The following is a 25,894-nucleotide window of genomic DNA, read 5'->3' on the forward strand; positions in this document are numbered from 1 at the left end:
GATCTGAAGAATTGTCTAGTTATCATTGGGAGGAGCAGAATTAGTTTTTTCTAATTGTTCAATGCAGATACAATGTTTCCCAACACTTAAAAATGAGTCTAAATAAATTACACAAACACTGCAAGTAGTCAGCACGTCATTTAAAACAGCAACACCAAGAATAACATTATGAAATTAGGGCCGCGGTAGCCCAAGGACTCTGTGAGGACTAAGAGCTTTTCTGGATAATGAAAGCAGCTCCGGATCATGCTGAACTGATTAAAATTTCCTGCTTAAATAAGCGAACTAGTTTAAAGGAGTATAAATATAAGTATAGAGTATACTCTATATATAAATGACACTTATACTTATAAATATAAGTATAGAGTATAAATATAAGTGTCAAACCAGCTCAGCTACAAACAAGTTCACATCTATGCATACAAAACTAACCAATGAAACATGGTCCAGGGTGCCCAGATCTCCCAATGCCTATAGCGTTCCTAAAGCCAACAGGATCCTTTTGGCTACCTGACTTGCCGCCCGCCACCCACCCCCTCACCTTCCCATTTCTATTTCTATCTTGTGAAGTTGCAGAGCTATGCAGAAGAGAAAAGGTCTTAAAAACTTTGCAAGAAAGCAAGCTATAGGAACTCCATTTTCCAAAACCGAATTGCACAGTACCCTTCAGTGTTTAAACACCCTTCCCCCCCGCCACAGTGTCTTTTAAGTTTCATGGGCTGAGACATGCTGGCTCAGGAACTTCACAGGACCTATGGAAGAGAAACTCCCTTTCTGTACATTTCCTGGGTTTACAGGACAGAACCTGTATTATAGCACACCTTGGTAAGAAAAATGGTTTAGAAGCCAGGATAACACAATGCCACAGTTGCTTCTATTCACACTAGAAGATTAAGAAAAGGTACAAACCTTGTGTGTTCTTGAAGGACATAATAGCTTGTCTGTATGGGTTTGGTGTATCTGGAGCATCAGTCAAGTTAGCTAGCACAAGCAGAAGCAGAAGGCTCTGATTAGCTAAAGGTGATGACTGTTCCTGCTGTGGTGCTGGTTTACTTCCTACTCCACCCAATGTGAATACTGTCCACAGGCCAGCTAAAGGGAAGAATTGAAGAAGACAATCCTCTTAGTGAATGTTATTAAATATTTATGGTGTGCTTTAAGGGGCACACCCGTCTTTACAAATGAGTAAGAGGTTTCTTTTGGTCTACCCCAAAGTACAGCTACAATACAGAGAAAAACAATTCATCCTGAGACAATAAAGGGACAACATTGATCATGAATTTGATGGTGGAAGAATCATGAAAGCACATTTCAAAGGAGTAGGGGTAGAGCATTTGGCAGATGAGAACAGGGAGGCTGCTGGAAGTGTAAGAGGTAATAGTGCAGGAGGAGATGAAAGATGTGATTAGGAGAAAGAGGCAGCGCCATAATGGTGCAAGTCTCTGAAGGTAAAGAGATTAAACCTGATGTGATAGAAGACACAAAGCCTATGAGGGGATTCAAGAAAGGGGCACTGACACAATTGGTGCACAGGAAGAGGAAGACGAATTTGTACAGTATATTTGCAATCAGATAATCTCCTTTAAAAACGCAAATAGATTCCAGCATGATGCATTTCTTAATGTGCTTTTTTATTAAACCCAGAATGTTATAATAGATTCCAAGGCCAGAAGGCCCACTGTGATCATGCAGTCTGACCTCTTGTATAACACAGGCCATAGAACTTCCCCAAAAAAATTCCTAGTGAAGATCTTTTAGAAAAGAACCCAATCTTGATTTTAAAATGTTTAGTGATGGAGAATCTACCATGACCCTGGTAAGTTGTTCCAATGATTAATTACTCTCACGGTTAAGAATGTATGCCTTATTCCCACTCTGAATTTGTCTAGCTTCAACTTCCAGCTAGTGGAATGTATTATACCCTTCCCTGCTAGACTGAAGAGCCCATTATTAAATATCTGTTCCCCATGCAGGTACCTATAGACTGTAATCAAGTCACACCTTAACCGTCTCTTTGTAAAGTTAAATAGATTGAGCTCTTTGAGTCTATCACCATAAAGCTTTTTAGCCCTTTACTCATTCTCATGTATCTTCTCTGAAACCCCTCCAACATATCAACATCCTTCGTGAATTGGAGACACCAGAACTGGACGCAGTATTCCAGAAGAGGTCACACCAGTGCCAAATCCAGAGAAGTAAAATAACCTCTCTACTCCTATTCAAGCTTCCAGTTTTTCCATCCAAGGATTGCATTAGCCCTTTCAGTTACAGCATCACACTGGGAGCTCACATTTAGCTGATTATCCACCACAACACACAAACTTTTTCAGAGTCACTGCTTCCCAGGATAGAATGCCCCATTCTTTGTTCCCAGACGCATACAATTTACATTTAGCCATATTAAAATGCATATTGCTTGCTTGCGCCCAGTACACCAAGTAATGCAGATCATTCTGTACCAGTGACTGGTTCTCTTCGTTATTTACCAATCCCCCTATTTTGGTGTCACTGTGACAGGATCCCCAGGGTACAACCTGGAACTGGCCAACTGCTGTGCCCTCTTAACTCTCCAGCCTGGGCTTTCTCTCACAATGCTTTGTTAGTGAAATGCAACAAACCTTTTCAGGTGCTGTTATCACTCAGCACAACAGCACGTGGAGCCCCACACTCAGCTAGAGTGCATGAATGCTGCTTGAGTCACTCACGAATCACACAGAGAAAGGCACCAGAAAATCTCCCAAGCCCCTAGCCTTGGACCCCACAACTGTACTTTCTTTCCCTGGTCAGAAGCCTGACCAGTGTAAGTTCATTACCTAGTGTGCCCCTCCCTCCATGTAGAGAGGGCACACATCATCCTTTGTAACCTGAGCTGATATTTCCCGACCACCTCATCGAAAACACACAGTTTTAGGTAAAATATAAAACAGATTTATTAACTACAGAAAGATAGATTTTAAATTATTATAAGTGGTAGGCACAATAGGTCAGAGATAGAAAATAAAAACAGTCTAAATCTTAAACCTTATTAGACTAGGCAGTATTTGGATCAAGCAGTTTTGTCACCCCACTAGGTGCTACAGTTCTTAGTACACAGGCTTGCCCTTTAAGCCTGGGACCAGTCTCCTCAGTTCAAGTCTTCGTCTTCCCAGCATTCTTGTTGCTTCCAGTGTAGGTGTGGGAGGAGAAAGGCCCAAAGCATGACATCACCGTCCCCTATTTTATATCCTCAGTCCATGTACCAGGAAGACACTAGCTCAGGCATGCCTGGTGGGCCTTGTTAAGTCACAGCATTGAGCCACCCCCCGGTGTGGTCTTGTACAATTTAGTCATTGAGTTGAGCAGTCCCCATTGTGTGGTGCTTGCACAACTGTCATTAAATTGTAAATCCCTTGTTTACTATTCTGCTGGTCAATGGCTGGCGATGATCGTTCAATGACCACCCAGCTGATATTGATTGGTATTAATTATACTATCCTCCTTTAATTCTTTATTAATCGAGTCCCGTATCAGCCACTCCATTATTTTGCCTGAGATCAATGTCAGACTGACAAACCTATAAACCCAGGCCATCCCGTTTAATCCCTACTACCCTTTATAAATATTGGCACAACATTAGCTTTCTTCCAGTCTTCTGGAACTTCCCCAGTGTTCCAGGACTTATTGAAAATATTAACAATGTAGCAAGCTCCTCAGCCAGCTCTTTTAAAACTCACATACACAAGTTATCCAGATCTACTGATTTTAAAATGTCTAACTTTAGTAGCTACTGTTTAACATCCGCCTGAGATACAAGTGGAATGGAAAGTGTGTTACCACATGATATGACTCCATCACATTCTGCCCCCCCCCATACAGAACAGAATTTTTTTGCGTTATTTATGACAATTTTACCATTTCCATCTAGTAATGGACGAAAACAATTGTTAGGAATTTTTTTTGTTCCTAATATACTTATAAAATGACATCTTATTGTCCTTAACTCTGATTGCCTAAGCAGTTTTCTTCAATTCCTATCTTCTAATTTATATTTATTACTATCAACTTTCCCTTTCTTCCATTAAAAAAAATTTTTTTTATATAACTTTCTTCACTTGCTCTCTAAACCAGGTCGTGTTTTTATCCAATACAGCCTTCTTCCTTGATTGTGGGTTTTGGGGCATCTAATAAGATGTTCTTAAACAATTCACAAGTTTTAGGAGAAGCACAGTTAGCTCATGACCAGGGAACATAATAATTGCTAGTATTTCTTAAACTTTAATAGCCAGATTTACAGTTATGCAAAAGACAGCAACACTGTACACTTCATTGTGGAGGAATGTCACGTCTTTCAAATTCCATACAATGTTCTTAATGGGGACAAGGCAAAACTAATAACGAATAACCTCAATTCTGTTTTAATCAGATCCACCCTTTGATTTTTAAGTTAGGATTTAGAATAAATGAACGAAACTTGAGACAGTGGGAGGCACTTATGCTACCTGTTAGACTTTTTTAATGGATTACATAGAACACATGCAGTTATGGAAATACAAATTTAGCCTGCAAAACTAGCAGATAATAGTTTACCTTTGACCAATTGGCTTCTGCTAAGCTTAAAGTACACAATTTACTAGTAATTCTGTTGGGAACTAGTCACCTTTATTGATTGATGCCTCTTAGTAAAGTGGTAGCTTCCCCACACAACCCCCCCCCCCTCCCGCCGCCAAAGTAATTACACCTCTACCCCAATATAACGCAGTACTCAGGAGCCAAAAAATCTTACCGCATTATAGGTGAAACCACATTATATCGAACTTGTTTTGGCCTCGAGCATTTCCGTTATTAACAGTCAGCAAATCATTTTTGTTAGAACTAACACAGTGTATGCAATAAATAAATCTGTTCTACAATGGTTAAATTGTATCTCCTTTCTTTAATTACAACAATTATTTTACAAGCTTACTTAAAAGATACAGTGTATTAACAACACTGGTACTAAACGCTATTAAATGCAACCATGTGGGCTAGGTGGACTGCGTTTAATGCTTAGGAAAATGCAAAATTCACATAAAATATCAGAAAACAATTTTAATTACACATCCTTACAAATTGTTGTAAAAAAGGATTTTGGTATTTTAGCAAATAGGAGCATGGGCCACTTTGTTATTTAGCCAACTATGTTATACGTAGATTATTAAGTAATATGAACTGTTAACTATTAAATAGTTTGAAAACATTTTGGAGATGGGAGTTTTTACTTATAGAAAAGATTAAAATGAAGCTAAAAAAGGTACAGTCATCAAGTTCTAGAGACACTGATAAAATGGTAAATACCTTTTTTTGGTGTTCAAGATGCTTTCTTATTTAAGCTACACCTCTTAAAATTTTTTTAATTAAAAAAAAACCTTGTTACACTTTGTTGCTTCATGCTACTGCGAGCCACCTTCTTCACCAGGTCAAGTATGGATTTTAACTGCAGTATTTGCAGTCTATCCACATCCTGGCTTTCTAGCCACTTAAGACCAATCTCTAACCCTACAACTGCATCAGCAGTTTTGGGCGGTAGCTCCGAGGGTTCTTCATCACTATCCACAGGGTTAGACACATTTTCTGAGGCACCAGGTGGTTGAAGGGCAACATTATGAATTATATCTACATCTGTAAGTCGTTCATAGGTTGGACACATAGCATCCACCTCCATCCACTCTTGATCATCAGCTATCCCACTTTGAGCCATACGTTCCCTGTAGACTCATTCTGCCTCCATGGCCTCTTCTTCCATAAAACCTTCAAAGTTGTTCTCATCTTCGTCTTCTTCCTCATCTTGGTTGTCATTGCTTTCAGTGACAAAAGCACTTTTGAGACCACGATGCCAACATTTCTTTATCATTGAAGGAATGACTCCTAGCCAGGCTGTCTCGTCTAAGTTAAATATATCCAGCAAATTCAATTTTTTGATTACATCCGTTATGCTACTGTTGCCCTCAACAATTTTCTTTACTAAGGCTTTACGATAGTTCATTTTAAATGTGGCTATAATGCCTTGATCGAGGGGCTGTATTTTGGACGTTGTGTTCTTAGGAAGGTAGCTCATCTTTATCTTCCCATCTTTGCTGGTTATGGCCTCAACTGGGGGGTGGGCGGGACAGTTGTCAAGTAGGAGCAATGCCTTTGGCTCCAGGTTTTGTCTGCATAGGTGGCTCCGGACAGCTGGTACAAAATATTTATTAAACCATTCCTCGAAAATATCCGATGTCATCCAGGCATTTTTTGAATGGCGATAAATGAATAAAAGCGAATCCATGTTCTTATGGTGGAAAGCCCTAGGTGACCTGGATTGGTCTATGCACAGAGGTTTAAGTTTATGTGAACCGGTTTTATTCATGCAGAAAAGTATTGTCACTCTCTCTTTTATCACCTTAAAACCTTCGACCTTTTGTTCTTCGGTCCTAGAAGCAAGTGTTCTATCTGGCAGCATACGGTAACATAAGCCGGTTTCATCAGCTTTATAGATTTGCTCCGGAGCATAGCCACCCTCGATGATAATTTCTTGTAACTTTAGCGGGTATTCGTTGCAAGCTTTTATATCTGCAGAGCGTGAACGCCATGACGTTTTAAAAAACGATTAAGCCATCCACTGCTAGCTTTAAATTCGTTACCTTGATGTGCAGAAGCATCCTTGCCCGAGCATCTAAAATCAAGATCCTTCCTCAATTTCTCCGCTTGTTTCCTTATAATGTCACTGGAAATTGGCGTGCTGTCAGCATGTCTTGGGTAAACCACATAAATACTGCTCTATCTAGTTGGTTATCCTGGGCAGTTTTTAGGTGCTTCCTTTCCAGGCCGTCACTTTCATCCAGTTCAACTAGCGTTGGTCGTAATTTTTCCTCATCTTTGATCCACCCCTCTTAATGTTGATTCCCCCACTCCTAGTCCTTTTGAGACCTTCGCTTGGCTCATTTCTGATTTCAGTCTGTCCAAAGCTTCCAATTTTTATTTGACTGTCCATGCCTTTCATTTCCGTGACTGTGAACTACTTGCCATCACGTCAATGGTACTTTAATATTAATGCTAACAATTTTTTTAATTGTTTAGAAAATGTCAGCGCCGTGTTACAATGTTTCCAAAACACAACTAGTGAGACAATTTAAGCTTAGTCTATACTGCACACAATTTAGAAACGAGATTAAAATAGGCGGGAGAGATGAGAACGCCTAATGGGACCATGGGCGCGCAACATACATTTACCCCTGCCTTCTCATTGTTGCATATTCGTTCCACCACTTTGATACATGCACATTTGTACAGACAATGTACAGTATGTACGTAATTTGATACAAGCCACATTTTAAGAGCCGAGGCGCCGACCACATATGGTTTTGTAACAACTTTACACTGACAAGGAGGCAGCAGGTTAGTCAACGACAAAGTTAGACCGAACTCTCCTTTTTGATAAATTAGTCATGGTTATAAATACAAAGGCTGTTTTTTATTATAACAGCCACTGAAAATTAGCTACCACCTCGCACGTGGTTTTGTTGTCCGCAAAACGAATTTAAACTTTCAGTGGTTTTAAACTATCAATGGATTTAAACTGTCAACATTATAACTTTAATTAAGACTTGCAGACAAGACTTTTTTTATGCAATGAAGATCGGAGTGAAAGTTTAAAAATGCTGTAAATGCGCTCGGCTTTGAATTTTGACTTTTGATCCAAGAAAGGCTTATAAATACATACATACTGAATATGTACGCAGTAATCATTAACTGTATAAACTGGGATTAAACAGAATAAAAGTACTGTATGTTGTAGACGAGACAGAAAATCATTTTTGCTTTACCGCATTATATCTGAATTCATGTTATATCGGATCGCGTTATATCGGGGTAGAGGTGTAATTACAAAAAATTACATTATGCAATGCTATGGTTGCACAATTAAGCACTCAAAAGAAAGGAAAAGCAAAGGACCTTAACTCTAGCCCCTTACTTGAAGTCATTATGATACAGTCTTTAATTACACAATCACGTTATTATAAATATGCATGTATATCTAAGATAATTTCTACTATTTTATATGAAATAGTATGTCATCATGTAGCTGAAGAGTTTCTGTGAAAGAGTTAAGATTATGCGTTAAACTTAATTTCCATATTTTCCAAGCTTTGGATGATCAAGAGTGCTAATTTGCATATTGTAGGTTCATTTTAAGTTAAATGTGTTAATATCGTAAAACAGCATACTTGAAATGCCCACTTCTTATTAAAGTACTGATGATTAACGAAGTTGATCAGCTACATTTCTGTTTAGCACTCAATACATCCCCCAGCACAGCCCTGTTTCCCCACATTGTATGACAGAAACTGACCATTTCCTCATAAGGATTAAAATGCTGCTTGACCAGCAAAATCTTGAAACTCATAGCTCAGGATCATGAAATGAACAATCCCAGCATTAGAAATTCTTACTCATCACCTGTAAACTAAAATTTTGATTTACAATAAATACAATGTATTTCTCCAATGTAAAGAAACAATTGAGGCAATTTAGTCTTCTTTGAGACTCTAGACACATTGGACATGAGAGCCCATACGGATCTTTTTGAATTTAAAGCAGAAATATACTCTACCTGATAGAATCACAGAACAACAGGTTTAGAAGGGACCACAAGGGTCAGCTTGTTTAACCCCCTGCAAAGATGCAGGATTTGTCATGTCTAAACCATCCAAGACAGATGGCTATCCAGCCTCTTTTTGAAATCCTCCAGTGAAGGAGATTCCATGACTACCATAGGCAGTTGTTCCATTGTCCTACTATTCTTACAGTGAGGAACTTTTTCCTGAGACTTTTATCTGGTATGCTGCTGTTTGAACCCATTGCCTCTTGTCCTGCCTTTTACGGCAAGAGAACAATTTTTCTCCATCTTTTTTATGGGAGCCATTCAAGTATTTGAAGACGACTATCATGACCCCCATTCTCCTCTTTTTCAAACTAAACATACCCAGTTTCTTCAGCCTTTGCTCATATGGCTTGCATTCCATCTCTTTGATCATCTTCGTCACTCACCTATGGATCCTTTCCAGTTTTTCGACACCCTTTTTATACATTGGTGACCAAAATTGGACACAATACTCCGGCTGAGGCCTAACCAGCGTCGACTGAAGCAGTACTATCACCTCCTGTGACTTGCATGCTATGTCTCCGTTAATGCAACCAAAAATGCATTTGCTTTTTTTGCAACAACATTGCATTGTTGACTGCTGTTGAGGTTGTGACCCACCACAACTCCCAGACCCTTCACAGCAGTGCTAGTGCTAAGCCAGTTATCCTCCATCCTGTATCTGTGTATTTGATTTTTCTTCCCTGAGAGTAGCACCTTACATTTGTCTTTGTTGAATTTCATTTTCTTGTCTATAGCCCAGTACTCCAATTTATCAAGATCCATTTGAATTTTAGCTCTATCTGCCAAAGTGTTTGCAACTCTCCAACTTTGTGTCATTTGAAAATTTGATCAGTATGCTCTCTACTCCTACATCCAGATCATTAATAAGATGTTAAACACCACCAGACCTAGAACAGATCCCTGTGGAACTCCACTTTTGAGACCTCCTTCCAATCTGACATCATTCAATTAATAGTTATTCTTTGTTTGCAGTTGTTTAACTAATTATGTAGCCATTTAATGGTAGTTCCGCCAAGCCCACATTTCGCCATCTTACTTATCAGAATGTCATGTGGGACTGTGTACAAAAACAGCTTAAACTACACTTGGCCTTGTATAAACTCAAGCCACCGGAATGGCACTTTTCTGCAAAAACAGTTATACATTCAGATTCTGTAATAAACCAACACTCACTTCCTCAAGCTCACTGCAAAGAAATTATTACAATGCCAAAAGAAAGATAAATAATGCCACTCAGCATTAATTAGTTTGAAGGAGATCCCTTAATGAAGAGCTATTATAATTAGATACTTCACAGAAACAATCATGTTACATGAATCACCCTTTATCAGTAAATTTTTGATCAGCTGCTCCCAAATTGAAACAATGCAGCTGAATAAAAATGCTGCTCAACCTCAACACTGAAGTGTCCCTTTAACTCACATTAGAGCCATTTGGAAGTGTAATTTGGCTGGCCACATTTTGCAAAGAAGGTTAAAAAAAACGGAGATAATCATTTATTTTATCTTCACTCATTAAACAAATCAGATTGTAATACATTTCCCCCCTTTTAAATCACAACTATTATGTATTTACTATTCTCAGATAAATCAGAATTTTTATTTTCCACCATCCCCTCCTTTCTGTAATAGCATCTGCAATTACTACACCTTTCCTCTGAATTTAGGAAAAGAGGTACACAGCCAAACTCATGACAGTGATATATGACCCAGCTATCCTCCTGAAGCTCTGTCTCTCAGTTGGCAACTTTCTGGAAGAGCAATATCATCCTAAAAGAGACATATAACATTCACTTCAGATCCATAGGGCATCTCAAAATTTGGCACTGAATGTTATGAGTGGTTGCTCCCAATGTCCTCAAACCAGAAGAAATTCTTAAACTATTCCTTCCCGATTATCAGGAACGCAAAATACTGAAACAAATAGTTCGGAGAGGCTGGAAAAAGCAGATTCAGGAGCTATATAAAATTAAATATAGGAACAAAACCAGTCTCATATCCACCTTAAACACCTTAAGCATCTGTCATGAGAGTGACAGATATACAGGGTGCACATCAAGAATGCTACATTTGGTGAAAAAGAAAAGGTTGTCAAGACCCAATAAAAAATGGAGAGTACCCTATTAATGTGTGGCTGTCAAGAGGATGAATGGTATGTAACACATATATGCTGTAACTGACATTCTCAAAACATTGGCTGGCAAGATATGTCACTCAAAGGTTTAATAGTTCTTTACACCCGTTGTCAACATTTTAAGAGAAAACAATAACTAGCATGTTCTGGTTCTTAAAACTAATCTGGTCCTACAAGTAAAATAAAGATATTTAAGGTACATTCCATATCTCAAATCATCAAAATATCAAATTGTAACGTTGTCTTTGTCTTTTTTATTTAGTGTCAGGTAATAATTTAATAATTTTGAAACAAGAAAGTTTTCAGATAAAAATTTGTTAAACTGGAATTAAAATTGAGCGGGGTGTGTGTGTGTACACACACATATATCAGTAAGTGAATGTAAAAGCGGCAAAGAGTCCTGTGGCACCTTGTAGACTAACAGACATATTGGAGCATAAGCTTTCTGGGTGTCACAGGACTCTTTGCCGCTTTTACAGATCCAGACTAACACGGCTACCCCTCTGATACTTGACAATAAGTTAAAGGTAAAATTACAAAGGGATGTTGCAATTATCCCCAAAATAAGCATTGCAAACCCAAGAAACTCAAAACCAAGGTTAAATTTAAAAGAAATCCAAACATTAAAGGTATAGAAATACACAACTAAGGCACCCACACAGCCTTAACTCTGCCCTATAGTGACAATCGCCAAAAAAAAAAAAAGGGGCGGGGGGAAATGCATCTTTAAAAAAAAGAGTTGAATCTATTTGGGACCATAAATGTAATTATTCACTATTCAGAATTGTATTGTTATTGGATTGTCACTGCGCCACAATTTTTGTACACTCTTCATGCAGTCTTTGGTTTCCCAGTTACCCATTCCTGCTGGGCTGAAACAAGAAAGCCCAGGACAGTGAAGTCCCAGGCTGCAGATACACAGAGCAGTAGAAAGTTTGTTATATTATTCCATATTTAGTTCTGTTCATAATAAAGGTTTATCTGGATATCGGTCTGTTCATGAGTAAGATATTACACTCACTACAGCAGAGAGTGAAAGTTGTTTGGATGACTTAACTGTGCATTTTCATACCATGTTTGGATTTCTTTTCAAATGTAATCTTCACTTTCAATTTTATTTGCTATTAGTTGTTTTAAGAAGATCCAGAATGCGAGAATTAGATAGAAGTTTTCTTAAAGGTCGTTTCCATCCCAGAAGATGACAAACACTAGCTGCGACTCCTTGCCTCTAAAATACCTCTTTCCTGTTGAAGATTTCTATATTAGTTAACACAAAAGGCTTTGCTTCAACTACCCTAGTTGTCAGTATATAAAAGCAACAAACCCATAGCCATAAAAAATTATTTCTCCATGTGTTTTCAATAAGCATATTTTTGGGTGTTTTATTTACATTTATGCCTTAATGTTGCATGTAAGAATATTTGCAGTGAATTCTATAATTGAAATTCTCTCATATGATTCTACTGATGCATTCGACAACAGGGTACCCTATTACCTGTGGTTTTTTCCCTCTAACTATAAAATTGCCAACAAATTTCTAAAAAAATTATTTTGTTTTGGCAAATACACAGAAGAGTCTGGAGAGAACATTTTGTTTTGATCTTAAACACTAATCAATTTTTTCCTCTGGCAGCTCAGAGAATGGAAAATTTCTTACTGATAATTTCATTTCTGCAAACAGCATCTCCCACAATTCTGGATTTCTGGGCTACTCTCCTCTCTCTGCAGCTTCCTGGAGGCAGATTAGTGCTTTGGCTCCGCACATTCAAGCCATGCCCCCTCTGCTCCCACTTGCCACCAGATGAGTTATTCCCAAGATGTAAAACCTGCATAATATCAGTACTTACAAAATGTTCCAGATAATGAAATAACTATGTACATGAGACCAAGGAAAAACTATCCTATGGTAACAATTCCACTTAATGTTTGACCTTTGGCTCACAAGCCATTTAGGTGGGAAGAATTTTGGGAGATGCTACTGGCAGAAAGGAAATTATCAGTAAGAAATTTTCCATTCTATAGCCCAGCTTCTCCCTCAATTCTGGATGTTGGGGAAGTATTGAGCAGAGAGCAGATGTTTTCATAACCATCCCTAAAAGAGTTCAATAGATAAGAAGTACCCCCCTTTAATACAGACTGCTCAAAGTTCTGTATTATTTCTGGACTGCCACCTCAGCACCTTCCTGCCAAAGGAGGCCTCTGCAGAAGACAAAATTCCACTTTGTAGTGCTTAATGAAGATGTTAGCTATAGAACAAGGGACCAGTTTGCAAATTTCTGAGGTGAATGAACTTGCTCGTGCCACTGCTAAAGATCTCATGGAGTGAGCCTTGATCCCTTTTGGGGCAGGAACCTCTGATGATCTGTCTAATCCACCTTGCGGAGGAGGTTTTGGAAACTCCACATCCCTAGCACTTTGGGTGGAAGGACACAAATGGGAAGTCTGATCTTCTCATGGATTTTGCACACTTGAGAAAGATTTTCAACACTATTCCAAAATCTAAGGTGAGCTATGCCTTTTCAGTTGGCTATTGTGGTTTTGGACAAAATGAAGGAAGCACAACCTCTTGGAAGGAAGAATTCACCTTAGAAAGGACTCTGGTGCCCTAAGAACCACCTTGTCCTCCCGGAATATACAGCAAGGTTTCTGTATAGATAAGGCTGCCAACTCAGACATTCGCCTGGTGGATGTGACAGCTACTAAGAAACAAGCCTTAATGGATAAATAAAGAGCCAACACTGAAAGCAAAGGTTCACAGAGATGGTTTGTCAGTGCCCTCAAAACTACAGGTAGGTCCCATTTTGGAAAGTAGCCTGACCACTGATCTGGCTAGTCAGACTGCTCAAAGGAATCTGGCTACCTGTGGACTGTACACCTGGATGCTTGAAAATCCTACAAATAGCACACTAAAAGTGGACGTTACATGCAATGGTGCTGGGACGAAGGCCTCTGTTTAGGCCTTCTTGGAGAAAATCCAGAATGGCTAGAATTCCAGGATCTCTGGGATCAGCACTGTATTCTTGGCATCAGTTACAGAATGTGGTCCAGATAAAGGAATATGCTTTTAGTGTTGATACCCTGTCAAGGTTCCTCCCCCACTCTGAACTCTAGGGTACAGATGTGGGGACCTGCATGAAAAACCTCCTAAGCTTCTCTTTACCAGCTTAGGTCAAAACTTCCCCAAGGTACAAAATATTCCACCCGTTGTCCTTGGACTGGCCGCTACCACCACCAAACTAATACTGGTTACTGGGGAAGAGCTGTTTGGACACGTCCTTCCCCCCAAAATACTTCCCAAAACCTTGCACCCCACTTCCTGGACAAGGTTTGGTAAAAAGCCTCACCAATTTGCCTAGGTGACTACAGACCCAGACCCTTGGATCTTAAGAACAATGAACAATCCTCCCAACACTTGCACCCCCCTTTCCTGGGAAATGTTGGATAAAAAGCCTCACCAATTTGCATAGGTGACCACCGACCCAAATCCTTGGATCTGAGAACAATGAAAAAGCATTCAGTTTTCTTACAAGAAGACTTTTAATAAAAATAGAAGTAAATAGAAATAAAGAAATCCCCCCTGTAAAATCAGGATGGTAGATATCTTGCAGGGTAATTAGATTCAAAAACATAAAGAACCCCTCTAGGCAAAACCTTAAGTTACAAAAAAGATACACAGACAGAAATAGTTATTCTATTCCGCACAATTCTTTTCTCAGCCATTTAAAGAAATCATAATCTAACACATACCTAGCTAGATTACTTACTAAAAGTTCTAAGACTCCATTCCTGGTCTATCCCTGGCAGAAACCAGCATAAAGACAGACACACAGACCCTTTGTTTCTCTCCCTCCTCCCAGCTTTTGAAAGTATCTTGTCTCCTCATTGGTCATTTTGGTCAGGTGCCAGCGAGGTTACCTTTAGCTTCTTAACCCTTTACAGGTGAGAGGAGCTTTCCCCTGGCCAGGAGGGATTTCAAAGGGGTTTACCCTTCCCTTTATATTTATGACATACCCTCTTAGATGAAAGCAATGTCTTGATGACTGTGGAGGACATACCTCCTAGTGATTCCCTCTCAATAGTCAGGCTGTTAGTTGAAGCAGTTTCAGTTCCGGATGAAAAAGAGGACCTTTCAAGAGAATGCCCAGTCTCCATGGAAGCTGGGGTGGGGATTCCAGTTTCAGCTCTATCAGGTCTGAAAACCAAGGTCTTCTTGGCCAACGAGGAATTATAAGAATTACAGTTGCCTGTTCTTGTCTGATTTTCTGAACCACTTTCCGCAGTAGCAGAAAGCATGGAAACACGCAAAATAGGTCTTGTGTGCAACTGTGTGATAAGGCACACAGGGATCTGCCTCCCTGGTGAAGTATATCAGCCTCTTTGTGTTTGTGTGATTCACAAACAGGTCAGTTGAAAGGAGAGTAACCATCTGACAGATGAGACTGAAAACCTCTTGATTCAGGACCAACTGTGAGTTGTCAACCCTGAGCCTTCTGAACCAGTCTGCCTTTTAGTCCAGATCCCCTTTGATGTGGATCGTTCTGAGGGAAAGGAGGAACTGTTCCACGCACTTCAATATTTCCAGGGCTTCTGAGTGGTGTCAGACTCATTGTTCCCCCTTGATCGTTTAAATACGTAACCACAATACTAGTGTATGACTGAATCAGGACATAGTTCCACCTTAGGGTGGGCTGGAACCTTTGCAGAGCTAATTCGACCACTCTCAACACTAGAGGTTTATGTTGTCAGACTTTTCCTCCTGGCTCTAGAGACTCTAGGTCTCCAAGTGAGCTCCCCAGCCCTCCAGACTGGCACTAGTTGTGAGGACTAACTAATGTGGAAGGCAGATGGGCATGATTTTGCAAATGTCATGGATTGACCACCACTGTAAGGAGCTGATTTTTCCTGCATTCCAAGGAGTGTTCCCATAAGTTTAAAATGAAGGCTTGAAGACATCTGATGAGTGACTGTGACCATGAAGCGATCCCTGTGCACGACACCAGGAGTCATAGCAGTTGGTAATGCTATGGTAGAGTCTCCTGTGGCTCTTGAGCAAGACGAAAAATTTCAGAATTTTCTGAAACCTTTCTTATGATAGGTATATCCTTGCTACCAAGGTGTCTATTTTTTCCCCCAGGTGGATTATTCTGGTGGATAGAACCAAGGAACTTTTCTTGGCATTGGTGATGAAGCCGTGCACCTAAAGGAGATTCAACATCCAAGATATGGCCCTGGGCGATGGAGCTCTGATCAGAATGTCGACTAAGAAAGGGTATAGGATGGGCTCTCTGTGACTTGAGTCTGGCAATTATCATTACCAACACCTTGTAAAAACCCTGGAGACCAGAACAGAAGTGTGCAGTACTGATAAAGGTTCCCATCATGAGCAAACCTCAGAAATCTGCGGAAGCACGATCTGATGGGGATATGAAGATATGCATCTGGTAGACCTACAAAAGTCAAAAAGTCCTCCCTTGACAGAGATGACACCATTAAGACCAGGGCCAAGAATGAGACTTTTGAAGTCAAAAATTTTGCACAATGGAAAAAGATGGAGCAGAACCCAGAGAACCTTTCTTCTGAGGGAACATTCTCCACCACTCCCATATCCAGAAGATGAGTTATTTCATTCTGGATCAGACTGTGTTTTACAGGGTACTCGGAACTGGGTGACTGGATGAAAAATGGATGGGATAGAGCCCTCAGCTCAAGGGAGTACCCCTGGCTGACTACCTCCCTGGTCCATTTGTCTGTGGTTGATGAAAACCATTCCTCTAGGAAATGAGAAATTTTGCCTCCTAGCTTCAGTTCTGGGTAGATGTGATCTTTGTCATCAACTAAATTTGGAGGGTGGAGGAGTGAGGTCCCTCTAGATTGTCTCCCTGCACCTCAATGCCACTGTTTTCCCTCAGAGAATCTGTTATCCCTTTGCTGATGTCTCTGTAAGGGCGAGTGAAAGGACTGTCTCTGTCTGAAAGCAGTCTGTACCCTCTCCTAGGGATACGTATTGGGGCAGGGAGAGAGTGTTTGGATTTTTCCACATCATCTGCCACAACATTCTCCAGCTCTTCTCCAAAGAGAAAGGAACCTGTAAAGTTGGCTGATCATAGGACCTGCTTAGAGTGAGTGTCCAACTTTCAGGGATGGAACCATATGTGGCACCTGGCTACTGAACTGGAAGCCACGGGTTGGCCTGAGAACCTCAGTGCATCCATTGAGGCGCCAGCTACAAACACTGTTCCTTGGGAGACTTCTTTAAAATTGAACCAGAGGCTGCATGATTTCTGACCTTAAGGGCTTTGAGATCTTCCAGTCAGGAAAGAGTTACTCTTCCAAAACATGTAGCTGCTTAGGATACTCAGAGGGTGACAGAGGCAGCTTCAAAGGCCTTTTTGAGCATGGCCTCCATCTTTCTACCAGTCGGGTACTTAAAGTAGAACTCCCCATCTGAGTGAATATCCATAACCCTGGCAAGAGATGCTATAACGATATCCACCTTCTATATCTTAATAATAGAGCCCTTTGGCTCTTGAATATTATAGAGCCTGAGGTTGCTCTGGTTAACGTGCTTGCCCTTATCAGGCTTGTTCCATTCATCCCTAATCACATCCTTAAAGGAGGAATGAAAGAGCATTGCCACCTCCAGGGAGGATTGTGAGGCGAGGAATTTACTCTGAGGCCTGCTCAGGTGGGATTTGAATAATGGAAACAACCTTATTGCACAGAGCTTGAAATTTTCCAAGGGGAAAAAACCTTTGCTGTATTTTACCCCACCCTGTTTAGATTCAAAGCCAGACTGCTCAGCTTACTCAGTGGAGGATGGGGAGGAAAACAAGTCAGAGAATTCATCTCTCCTGGATTTTTCATGCTTTTTCTTTCCTCTTTTGACTTTTTAGCACGTCAAGAGTGCAAAGGTTCTGCTGCAGCTCCAGGGAGGACTCTTGTGGCTGCCTTCCTTAGGGCCTGGAGCCCCCTCAAGAGGTCTGACAGAATCCTCTCCCCATAGGTCCTATTCCCCATAGGAGGGCAGAATTTGTTGTCAGAATCCTCTTGATGAACTTGGGAAGGAGGAGGGATGATTAGAAGCTTTGCTTCTTCCCCAGGTGCTCATGACCCACTTTAAAATGTTGGGAGCGGGGGGATGTACGGCCCCGCAAAGCTCCCCTCTTTCTTCTGCAGGGATCTCCTGTGACTTATTCCTTGAGTCAACTGGTCAGGGTCCTCCCCTCCTGTGACTTATTCCTTGAGTCAACTGGTCAGGGTCCTTTTAGAACCTCTCCCTGCTCTAGACTGGGATTCCTAGTTTGCTTTTTACCATTGAAGTCACTGTGAGTAGGATATCCCACCCCATCTGACTCGTAACCTGAGGTCCTAACAGAATGAGGAATGGAAGGCTAGGTGCAGGCTGGGCACAACTCACCATCTGCCAAGCCTGGGAAGGCTGCTGCACAGATAGAGCACTGCTTGGATTTAGCCCTGTGCTTTCCTTGCTGCTGTGTCATGCCTGCAACGGATAGAGTTGCTGGCACGCAAACACTGCAGCAAAGGCTTCAGGGAGGGTTAAACCTCCAATAAGTTAACTAACCCAGAGAGAAGAAGGAATGTCAGACAGAGAGAACATTGATCCTCATTGCCCAAAAGGTGGGACGAAACAGCTCAATTTTCAAAGTAAGGGCAGGAGCAACAGAGACCGTCCATCTGCTGCTGCAAAGGTAGAGAATTTGCAGTAAGTCAGAGCAGAGGGGGTGTGGCCAGAGTGTGTGAACCCAAAATGCTTAACTGTCTCTGTGAAGCTGCAGAGAGAGAAAAGCAGCCTAGAAGTTTAGAACTGTGGGAGACACTAGGTTGCAAAATTCTCTCCCCTCCTGTAATAATGGTTCAATGTCAAACATAGCATGTAATCAAACATTTTTTCCTTGCTATGTTCCAGTGTTTCAAGCAGCCATTTTATGTTTAAATCGAAAATACTGATGAGAGTTTTGCTTACAAACCCAACAAGGTCATACCTTCTGATTCCCTCACGATATCATACAATCATAGAACAGAAAGGGAACTCGAGAGATCCAGTTCCCTGCACTCATGGCAGGACTAAGTAATATCTAGACCATCCCTGACAGGTGTTTGTCCAACCTGTTCTTAAAAACCTCCAATGATGGAGATTCCACAACCCCCCTTGGCAATTTATTCTAGTGCATAACTACCCTGACAGTTAGGAAGTTTTTCCTAATGTTCAACCTAAACCGCCCTTGCCGCAATTTAAGTCCACCGCTTCTTGTCCTATCCTCCCTCAAAGGTTAAGGGAACAAATTTTCTCCCTCTTCCTTGTAACAACCTTTTATGTACTTGAAAACTGTCATGTTCCCCCTCAGTTTTCTCTACTCCAGACTAAACAAACCCATTTTTTTCCAATCTCATAGATCCTGTTTTCTAGACCCTTAATCATTTTTGTTGCTCTCTTCTGGACTTTCTCCAATTTGTCCACATCCTTCCTGAAATGTGGTGCCCAGAACCAGACACAATACTCCAGTTGAGGTCTTATCAGCACAGAGTAAAGCAGAAGAATTACAAAGATTCTTGCTTTCAACACTCCTGCTAATACATATCAGAATGATGTTTGCTTTTTTTACAACAGTGTTAATACTGCTGACTCATATTTAGCTTGTGATCCACTGTGCCCGTGTCCTCCCCCACCCCAATCCCTTTCTGCAGTACTCCTTCCTAGGCAGTCATTTTCCATTTTCATAGAATCATAGAATATCAGGGTTGGAAGGGACCTCAGGAGGTCATCTAGTCCAACCCCCTACTCAAAGCAGGACCTATCCCCAATTAAATCATCCCAGCCAGGGCTTTGTCAAGCCTGACCTTAAAAACTTCTAAGGAAGGAGATTCCACCACCTCCCTAGGTAACGCATTCCAGTGTTTCACCACCCTCCTAGTGAAAAAGTTTTCCTAATATCCAACCTAAATCTCCCACACTGCAACTTGAGACCATTACTTCTTGTTCTGTCATGTGCTACCACTGAGAACAGTCTACAGCCATCCTCTTTGGAACATTCTGTACATGTACAACTGATTGTTCCTTCCTAAGTGGAGTACTTTACATTTGTCATTATTGAATTTCATCCTATTTACTTCAGACCATTTCTCCAGCTTGTCCAGATCATTTTGAATTTTAATCCTATCCTCCAAAGCACTTGCAACCCCTCTCAGCTTGGTATTGTCCACAAATTTTATAAGTGTCCTCTCTATGCCATTATCTAAATCATTGATGAGATACTGAACAGCACCGGATCCAGAACTGATACCTGCGGGACACCAATCGTTATGCCCTTCCAGCTTGACTGTGAACCAATGATAACTACGCTCTGGAAACTGGTTTCCAACCAGTTATGCACCCACTTTATAATAGCTCCATCTAGGCTCTATTTCACTAGTTTGTTTATGAGGTGTAGCGAGGCGTAAGCTGGGCCCCTCTGGTTTCTGCCCCTGCTTCCCTTGCAAATCAGTCAGGGACACCTCAGGTTGATGCAAACGCCAGTGTTCTTTATTTACAGCTGTTTCCCCCACCCCTCTTTTACCATCTATGTACAGGTTTTTCACAGCCAAACTCTGCCAGCAGCAGGCCTGGCCAGCAGCAGACTAGAGGGCCCCACCCCAATTCGTGCCTGGCCTTTCTCTTCCCTACTCCTACTCTAGCTTCCTTCCTCACAAACTTTATAGGCTGCGGCTAATTAGGCTGGCAGCTGTTCCTCATTGCCAGGCAGGCACAGGGCCATTCAACCAGCTCCAGTCCATTTCCCTTGATTGGGGCTGGAGTGGCAGAAGGCTGATTAAGCCCTCCTTATCAGCATCCTGTCACAGAAGGTCACGTGAAATCATAACAAAAGCCTTACTAAAGTCAAGTTATACCACATCTACTGCTATCCTGCTATCCACAAGGCTTGTTACCCTGTCAAAGAAAGCTATTTGGTTGGTCTGACACGATTTGTTCTTGACAAATCCATGCTGTTACTTATCACCTTATTACAGGGGTTGGTAACCTTCGGCATGAGGCCCATCAGGGTAATCCGCTGGTGGGCCGCGAGACATTTTGTTTACATTGGCCATCCGCAGGCACAGCCCCCTGGAGTTCCCAGTAGCCATGGTTCGCTGTTCCCGGCCAATGGGAGCTGCGGGAAGCAGCAGCCAGCACATCCCTGCAGCCCGTGCCACTTCCCGCAGCTCCCATTGGCCAGCAACAGCAGACGGTGGCCACTGGGAGCTACAGGGAGGCCGTGCCTGTGGACGGGCAACATAAACAAAATGTCTCATGGCCTGCCAGCGGATTACCCTGATATGCCGTGTGCCGAAGGTTGCCGACCCCTGCCTTATTATCTTCTGGTATTTGCAAATTGACTGCTTAATTATTTGCTCCTACTAAAACCTTGTCCCTATTGCTTCAATTCCTGTCTTCAAGATCATCAACTTTCTGTAATAAAAGAATCTGAAGCTCCATCTCTGTGTGGTTATACTTTGAATAAGAAGGGAAGAAACCTTCTGGATGCAGGGTACATTTGTTCAGCAGAGAATTTCAGGGCTTTTATGAAGTGATTGGAAACATTTTCTGTATCAGTAAACACAAACTTGGGATTTGAATTTAGCTTGACAATTTGTGGAACAATATCAAATGCATGAAATGAGATTTTATGACAATAAGGAACCTCCATTCACCATCCTACATAGTCCTTTATATAAGGAGAAAACTAAAGAAATTGAATGCTAAAGATTCTATTTCCATTATCCAGGAAAAATCGGACACATCTGGGTGATGTTCATGTTTGGGCTTCCACTCAGATAAGTTTTAAACTTCACTGCACACATTTATGCTTTCATGTGATTAAACAAAAATTTTAATGGCTTGGTTTCAAGGTGAAAGATTTTACGTTTGAATGATGGATGGGAGAATGGAGAGCCTACTTAAAAATATTTAGATTCAATAGAAAATGTTGCACTGATTTAATTTTTGCTGACTCTCATGTTAGAACCATACATTATTTAGACATACACAATATTTCCAAGCGTTTTGCCCCTCTGGAAATTAGTGGCTTCATTGCAACAGTTCTATTGAGTTTGGGGCTTTTCCTGGGATACTTATTAAAATCAGTAGTTAATGATCTCAGAATGAATGTTTTGTTCTATTTCATGACCTTTAGTTTAGTAGGGGATAAAATGGCCACTTCTGAGCCTTCTTCCTGAAATAAGAACTAATTCAGCATGAATTCCCTTTGTTGCTTATTTCATGTTTCTGACTGGAAAAGAAAAATGGAAGGGGAATTTAAAAATTATTTTAGAAATGTTTTTTCCTAGTTGCTGCAAGAATCCATTACTGTTCCAACATCTATTGCTACCTTCAAGATTTAAGTTCTAGCACCATCTTACTTCACTATTAGAATCTTACAAAGCAGGATCCTGTATCATTCAGCCACACATTATCAGTCTCCACATTTATGACAGAATGCAAGACAAACTTTCAATGAACTTACATGGGTCAGTCAACTACACATTTTCCCAAGTCTCAAACAATTTTCCATTAAACTGACTATCCATCATTTTAAGTCTAAGCTTAACATTTTATTTTAATTCATGCTGACATAATCTTTTTGGATTGCTCATGTTTCTCATCACCGGAGCCTAATAGTACAGCACATCCATTTTTCCCAGCAGCCTCAACCTCTACTTTACATTCTCCACTCTGCCATTGAGTTTATTGATTTAAAAAAATTGACACTAAGTGCCAGCTGCTGGCCATCAGACTTTTTCTGAGAGCCTTCATTAGAGCCTTGCATGAAGCAGATTTATTTGGCAGCCTGTAGCCACTTTTTGGCTGAAGGAGAAGATGTAGGCATTTCAGAGACAGTAGGGCCTAGACATCCTGGTAACTTGTTTTGGTCTCATTTTAAACATTTCCAACCTGACAATCATATCCCGAGCTACCAACTAGAAAGAAGAAAAATACTTACAGATTGGATTTAAGGGGAAAAAAATGAACATACATCTAGTTGCACATGTGAACTCAGCTCAAGAACTAGCTCCATGTCAAGCCCAACATTTGGTGAAACTTTTGAAATACAGGCAGTTGTTTTCTGCTGCATCCCAAAAAGCTTACTGTGAAAGTAAAAGTTGACTGTGAAGGACAACAGCACAAAAAAGTTTCTTTAAACACTCACCTAATGCTATCAAGTCCTTCTTCCACCAAGAACAATGACTAACTGTTCTTAAAAAAAATAAAAATAAAAAAAATCAACAGAACTAATATTTGATTATTATGTCCAGACAGCAGCTTTAGGAACTTCAGGTCATTTGTTTAATATTCAGCATGCATACCAAATTTCTTAAATCAATGGTTCTCAAATTGTGGTCTGAGAAGCACTTGCTCATGGCCTGTGGAGAGCTGGCTGTTCACATGGTGCTCTCATTCTTGTTCCCAGCTGCTATATTGTATTAGACGAAAGCTAAACATACATAAATATTTTCCTAATATTACTTTTCCCTGTAAGCAATTTCGCTAGTTGCCACGGTGATGTTATGTGATAATAAATGGGAAAGGAAAAAGTGGTCCATGGAATCATTAATGAGAGGGGACAGATCCACAAGGCCATCTCTGTATCAAATTGTGGTTCCCATAATGAAAAGGTTTGAGAACCCCTGTCTTACATCAAAGAACGTTTTTATAATTTCTTAGCAATTTTTTTTAAATCCTGAGACAGATTTTAAAGAACTAAAATAAAGCTAAAATTGGGGATCACCAGCCTAGCCCTGTCCTGTTGATTAATGACTTGGATACTATTGCACCTAAATACACTTAGGAAATTCCCATTACAAGTCTCTGAAAGACTCAGCATAGAGAGAAACTGGCAAAGCTGAAACAAAGGAAACATGGGGTAATTTCATCTGGATAGTGATCTTTTAGGTCAAAAATCTTTCATCCTCAAAATTATCCTACTGCTCTTAAAAAGTTTAACACACTGTTATACAAACTATACAGAGGGATCACTTCGTCCAATGAATCAAAGTAACTAAGAGCAAGGCCTCATAAATTAGGACAGGAGTAGTTATATCCTTCATGCATTGTCTTTTTGAGGCAGTGAAATTATAAAACTTCAGAGGGACAACAGTTTTTTAAAATATTTAGAATGCTATCTGCAGTAGACACAAGTTTTAATAGAATAACATATCTTAAAAATCTGACAATATATGTGGTACTACATAACACAAATAATAATAAAATCATAATAATAGCAACAGAATTTCTAATTTTCAGCAGTATTTAACATGCTTTGTGCAATCATAAGTGTTTACTTAATCCACTGCCTGGCATTTGGATAAGATAATTAACCAAAACTAGCTTGCAACATAAAAGAAAGAACATTTAAAAACTGATTCTGAAAGACTAGTTTCTAGCATACACAGAGTCTGGTAAAATAAGTTCAGTTTTTAAATACTTGTAGACTGGCTTATTTTTAAGACATTAGCAGAGCATGACAAGAATGAATGCAAGAGAAATATTGAATTTAAAGAAATTTGTGCAATGTTTTAAATGTTTTGAGATGAAAACTAAATAGCAGCAAATCTTTATTTTGTTTTTACCTTTTGGAATATAAACACGCACAATAACTGTACATATCAATGTAAGTGCATACCAGATGGAGGCAGCAGGACAATTAATAAGCAGAATCATATCAAGCAAACATTTACTCCGAAATCTGAAGTACTGTACATGCAATATTTTAGTCTCATGATTTTCATGAACTTTAATAGGAGACTCTCATAAGATTTTAATAAGGGTGGCATTACTAAATCTGCACACACCATTGGAAAAATATAATTCTCTGGGTCTAGACTAATTAAAAAAAATCTCCCTTCAAGTACACATTAAGGGAGTTGTTTTTTTTAAGGGACAGTTTGCAGAGAAGCTACTTTTCACAGTATGTGTCCATCTTTTCATCAAATCAACATAACAAGTCCATTAATATTGGGTCACATGCAAATATTTGACTGTCAACAGGACATTTGGTTATTGGTACAGAAGATTTTTCTTGGGTCAAAGTTCTTTAACACATAATACTACTCTAAAGCAGAAAAGTACTCTCTCCCTGCTGCCAAGGAAAACAAACTAAAAACTTCTAATAGGTCAAACTGTGAAGTGAGAAATCTACTGCCTGTCTCCACTTTTGATCATAGCTTTCCTGGGAACAGCACAGTAAAAGTCACCTGATTCACTGCTATCCACATGGTTCCCAATAATCCAATGTAGTTGCAGCATGGGAAAGCTGTGAAGCTATCTGAACAAGGCCAAAGAGCATCAATTTACACTTAATTTACAACTGGAAGATTCTCTCAATCACAATGGCCAGAAAATTTAACGTTTTTTCAATGAGAGTTCAGATTATACAGAAATTATGGCACACACCAGAGATCCTTGGATGAGTAGATTTTTCAACGTGTGGGTATATTACCACCACTGTTCCCTCTAAGCTGTGCTCATGTGCACACGCGCACACAAAGATCCTAAATCCTGCGCACATGGCGCAACACTGCGCGCACAAAAAATGAAATACTACATCGGAACCAGGCCGAAATATCATTTATGGGCGACTTTTGATGTTGTTTGCCCACCATCTATCAACACAGCCAGATTCTACTAGCTGGCAAGGGGGGGAAGGGATAATGTATAATGTATAAGCATTTTACTTGCTTGGGCGCATTTGCCTCATGGCGCACAAATTTGCCTGTCAAAGATTAGAGGGAACATTGATTACCACTGAAAAAGGTGTTACTAAGAAGGATGAATGTGTTTGAGGAGGCCAAGGCTCTGGTGTCATTAACAATCTGGAAGCAGCTTTTCAATAAATTACCTTTCCGCTTCCCAATGCAGGAGTCTTCCTTACAGTACATTCTGCTATTCTGTCCAGTCTAATTTTTAGTGACCAGCAACGAAGCTTGAATAACTTGAAGAAGAAAGTTCCATGATCTAATAAACTTCAACTGTTCCACTTTATCCATTTACTCCTACAGGTAATTCTATGTAATACCATAACACCCCCGCCCCTCCTTGGTGTTCAG

General features: G+C 40.3%; 1 protein-coding gene across 3 annotated transcripts in view; it reads right to left on the reverse strand.

Annotated features, from left to right (window-relative positions):
- DYM (dymeclin) overlaps positions 1-25,894 on the reverse strand; it is a 385,616-nt gene that overhangs the window by 198,678 nt on the left and 161,044 nt on the right. For all 3 annotated transcript variants that reach the window (XM_084627911.1, XM_084627912.1, XM_084627910.1), the window contains one exon: positions 910-1,092. In XM_084627911.1, coding sequence (XP_084484037.1) covers positions 910-1,092 — 183 coding nt within the window. The remainder of the gene's footprint in view (positions 1-909; positions 1,093-25,894) is intronic.

This window comes from Lepidochelys olivacea, assembly GCF_965140295.1.
Source record: "Lepidochelys olivacea isolate rLepOli2 genome assembly, chromosome: 5".
In the NCBI taxonomy this organism is placed as follows: domain Eukaryota; kingdom Metazoa; phylum Chordata; order Testudines; family Cheloniidae; genus Lepidochelys; species Lepidochelys olivacea.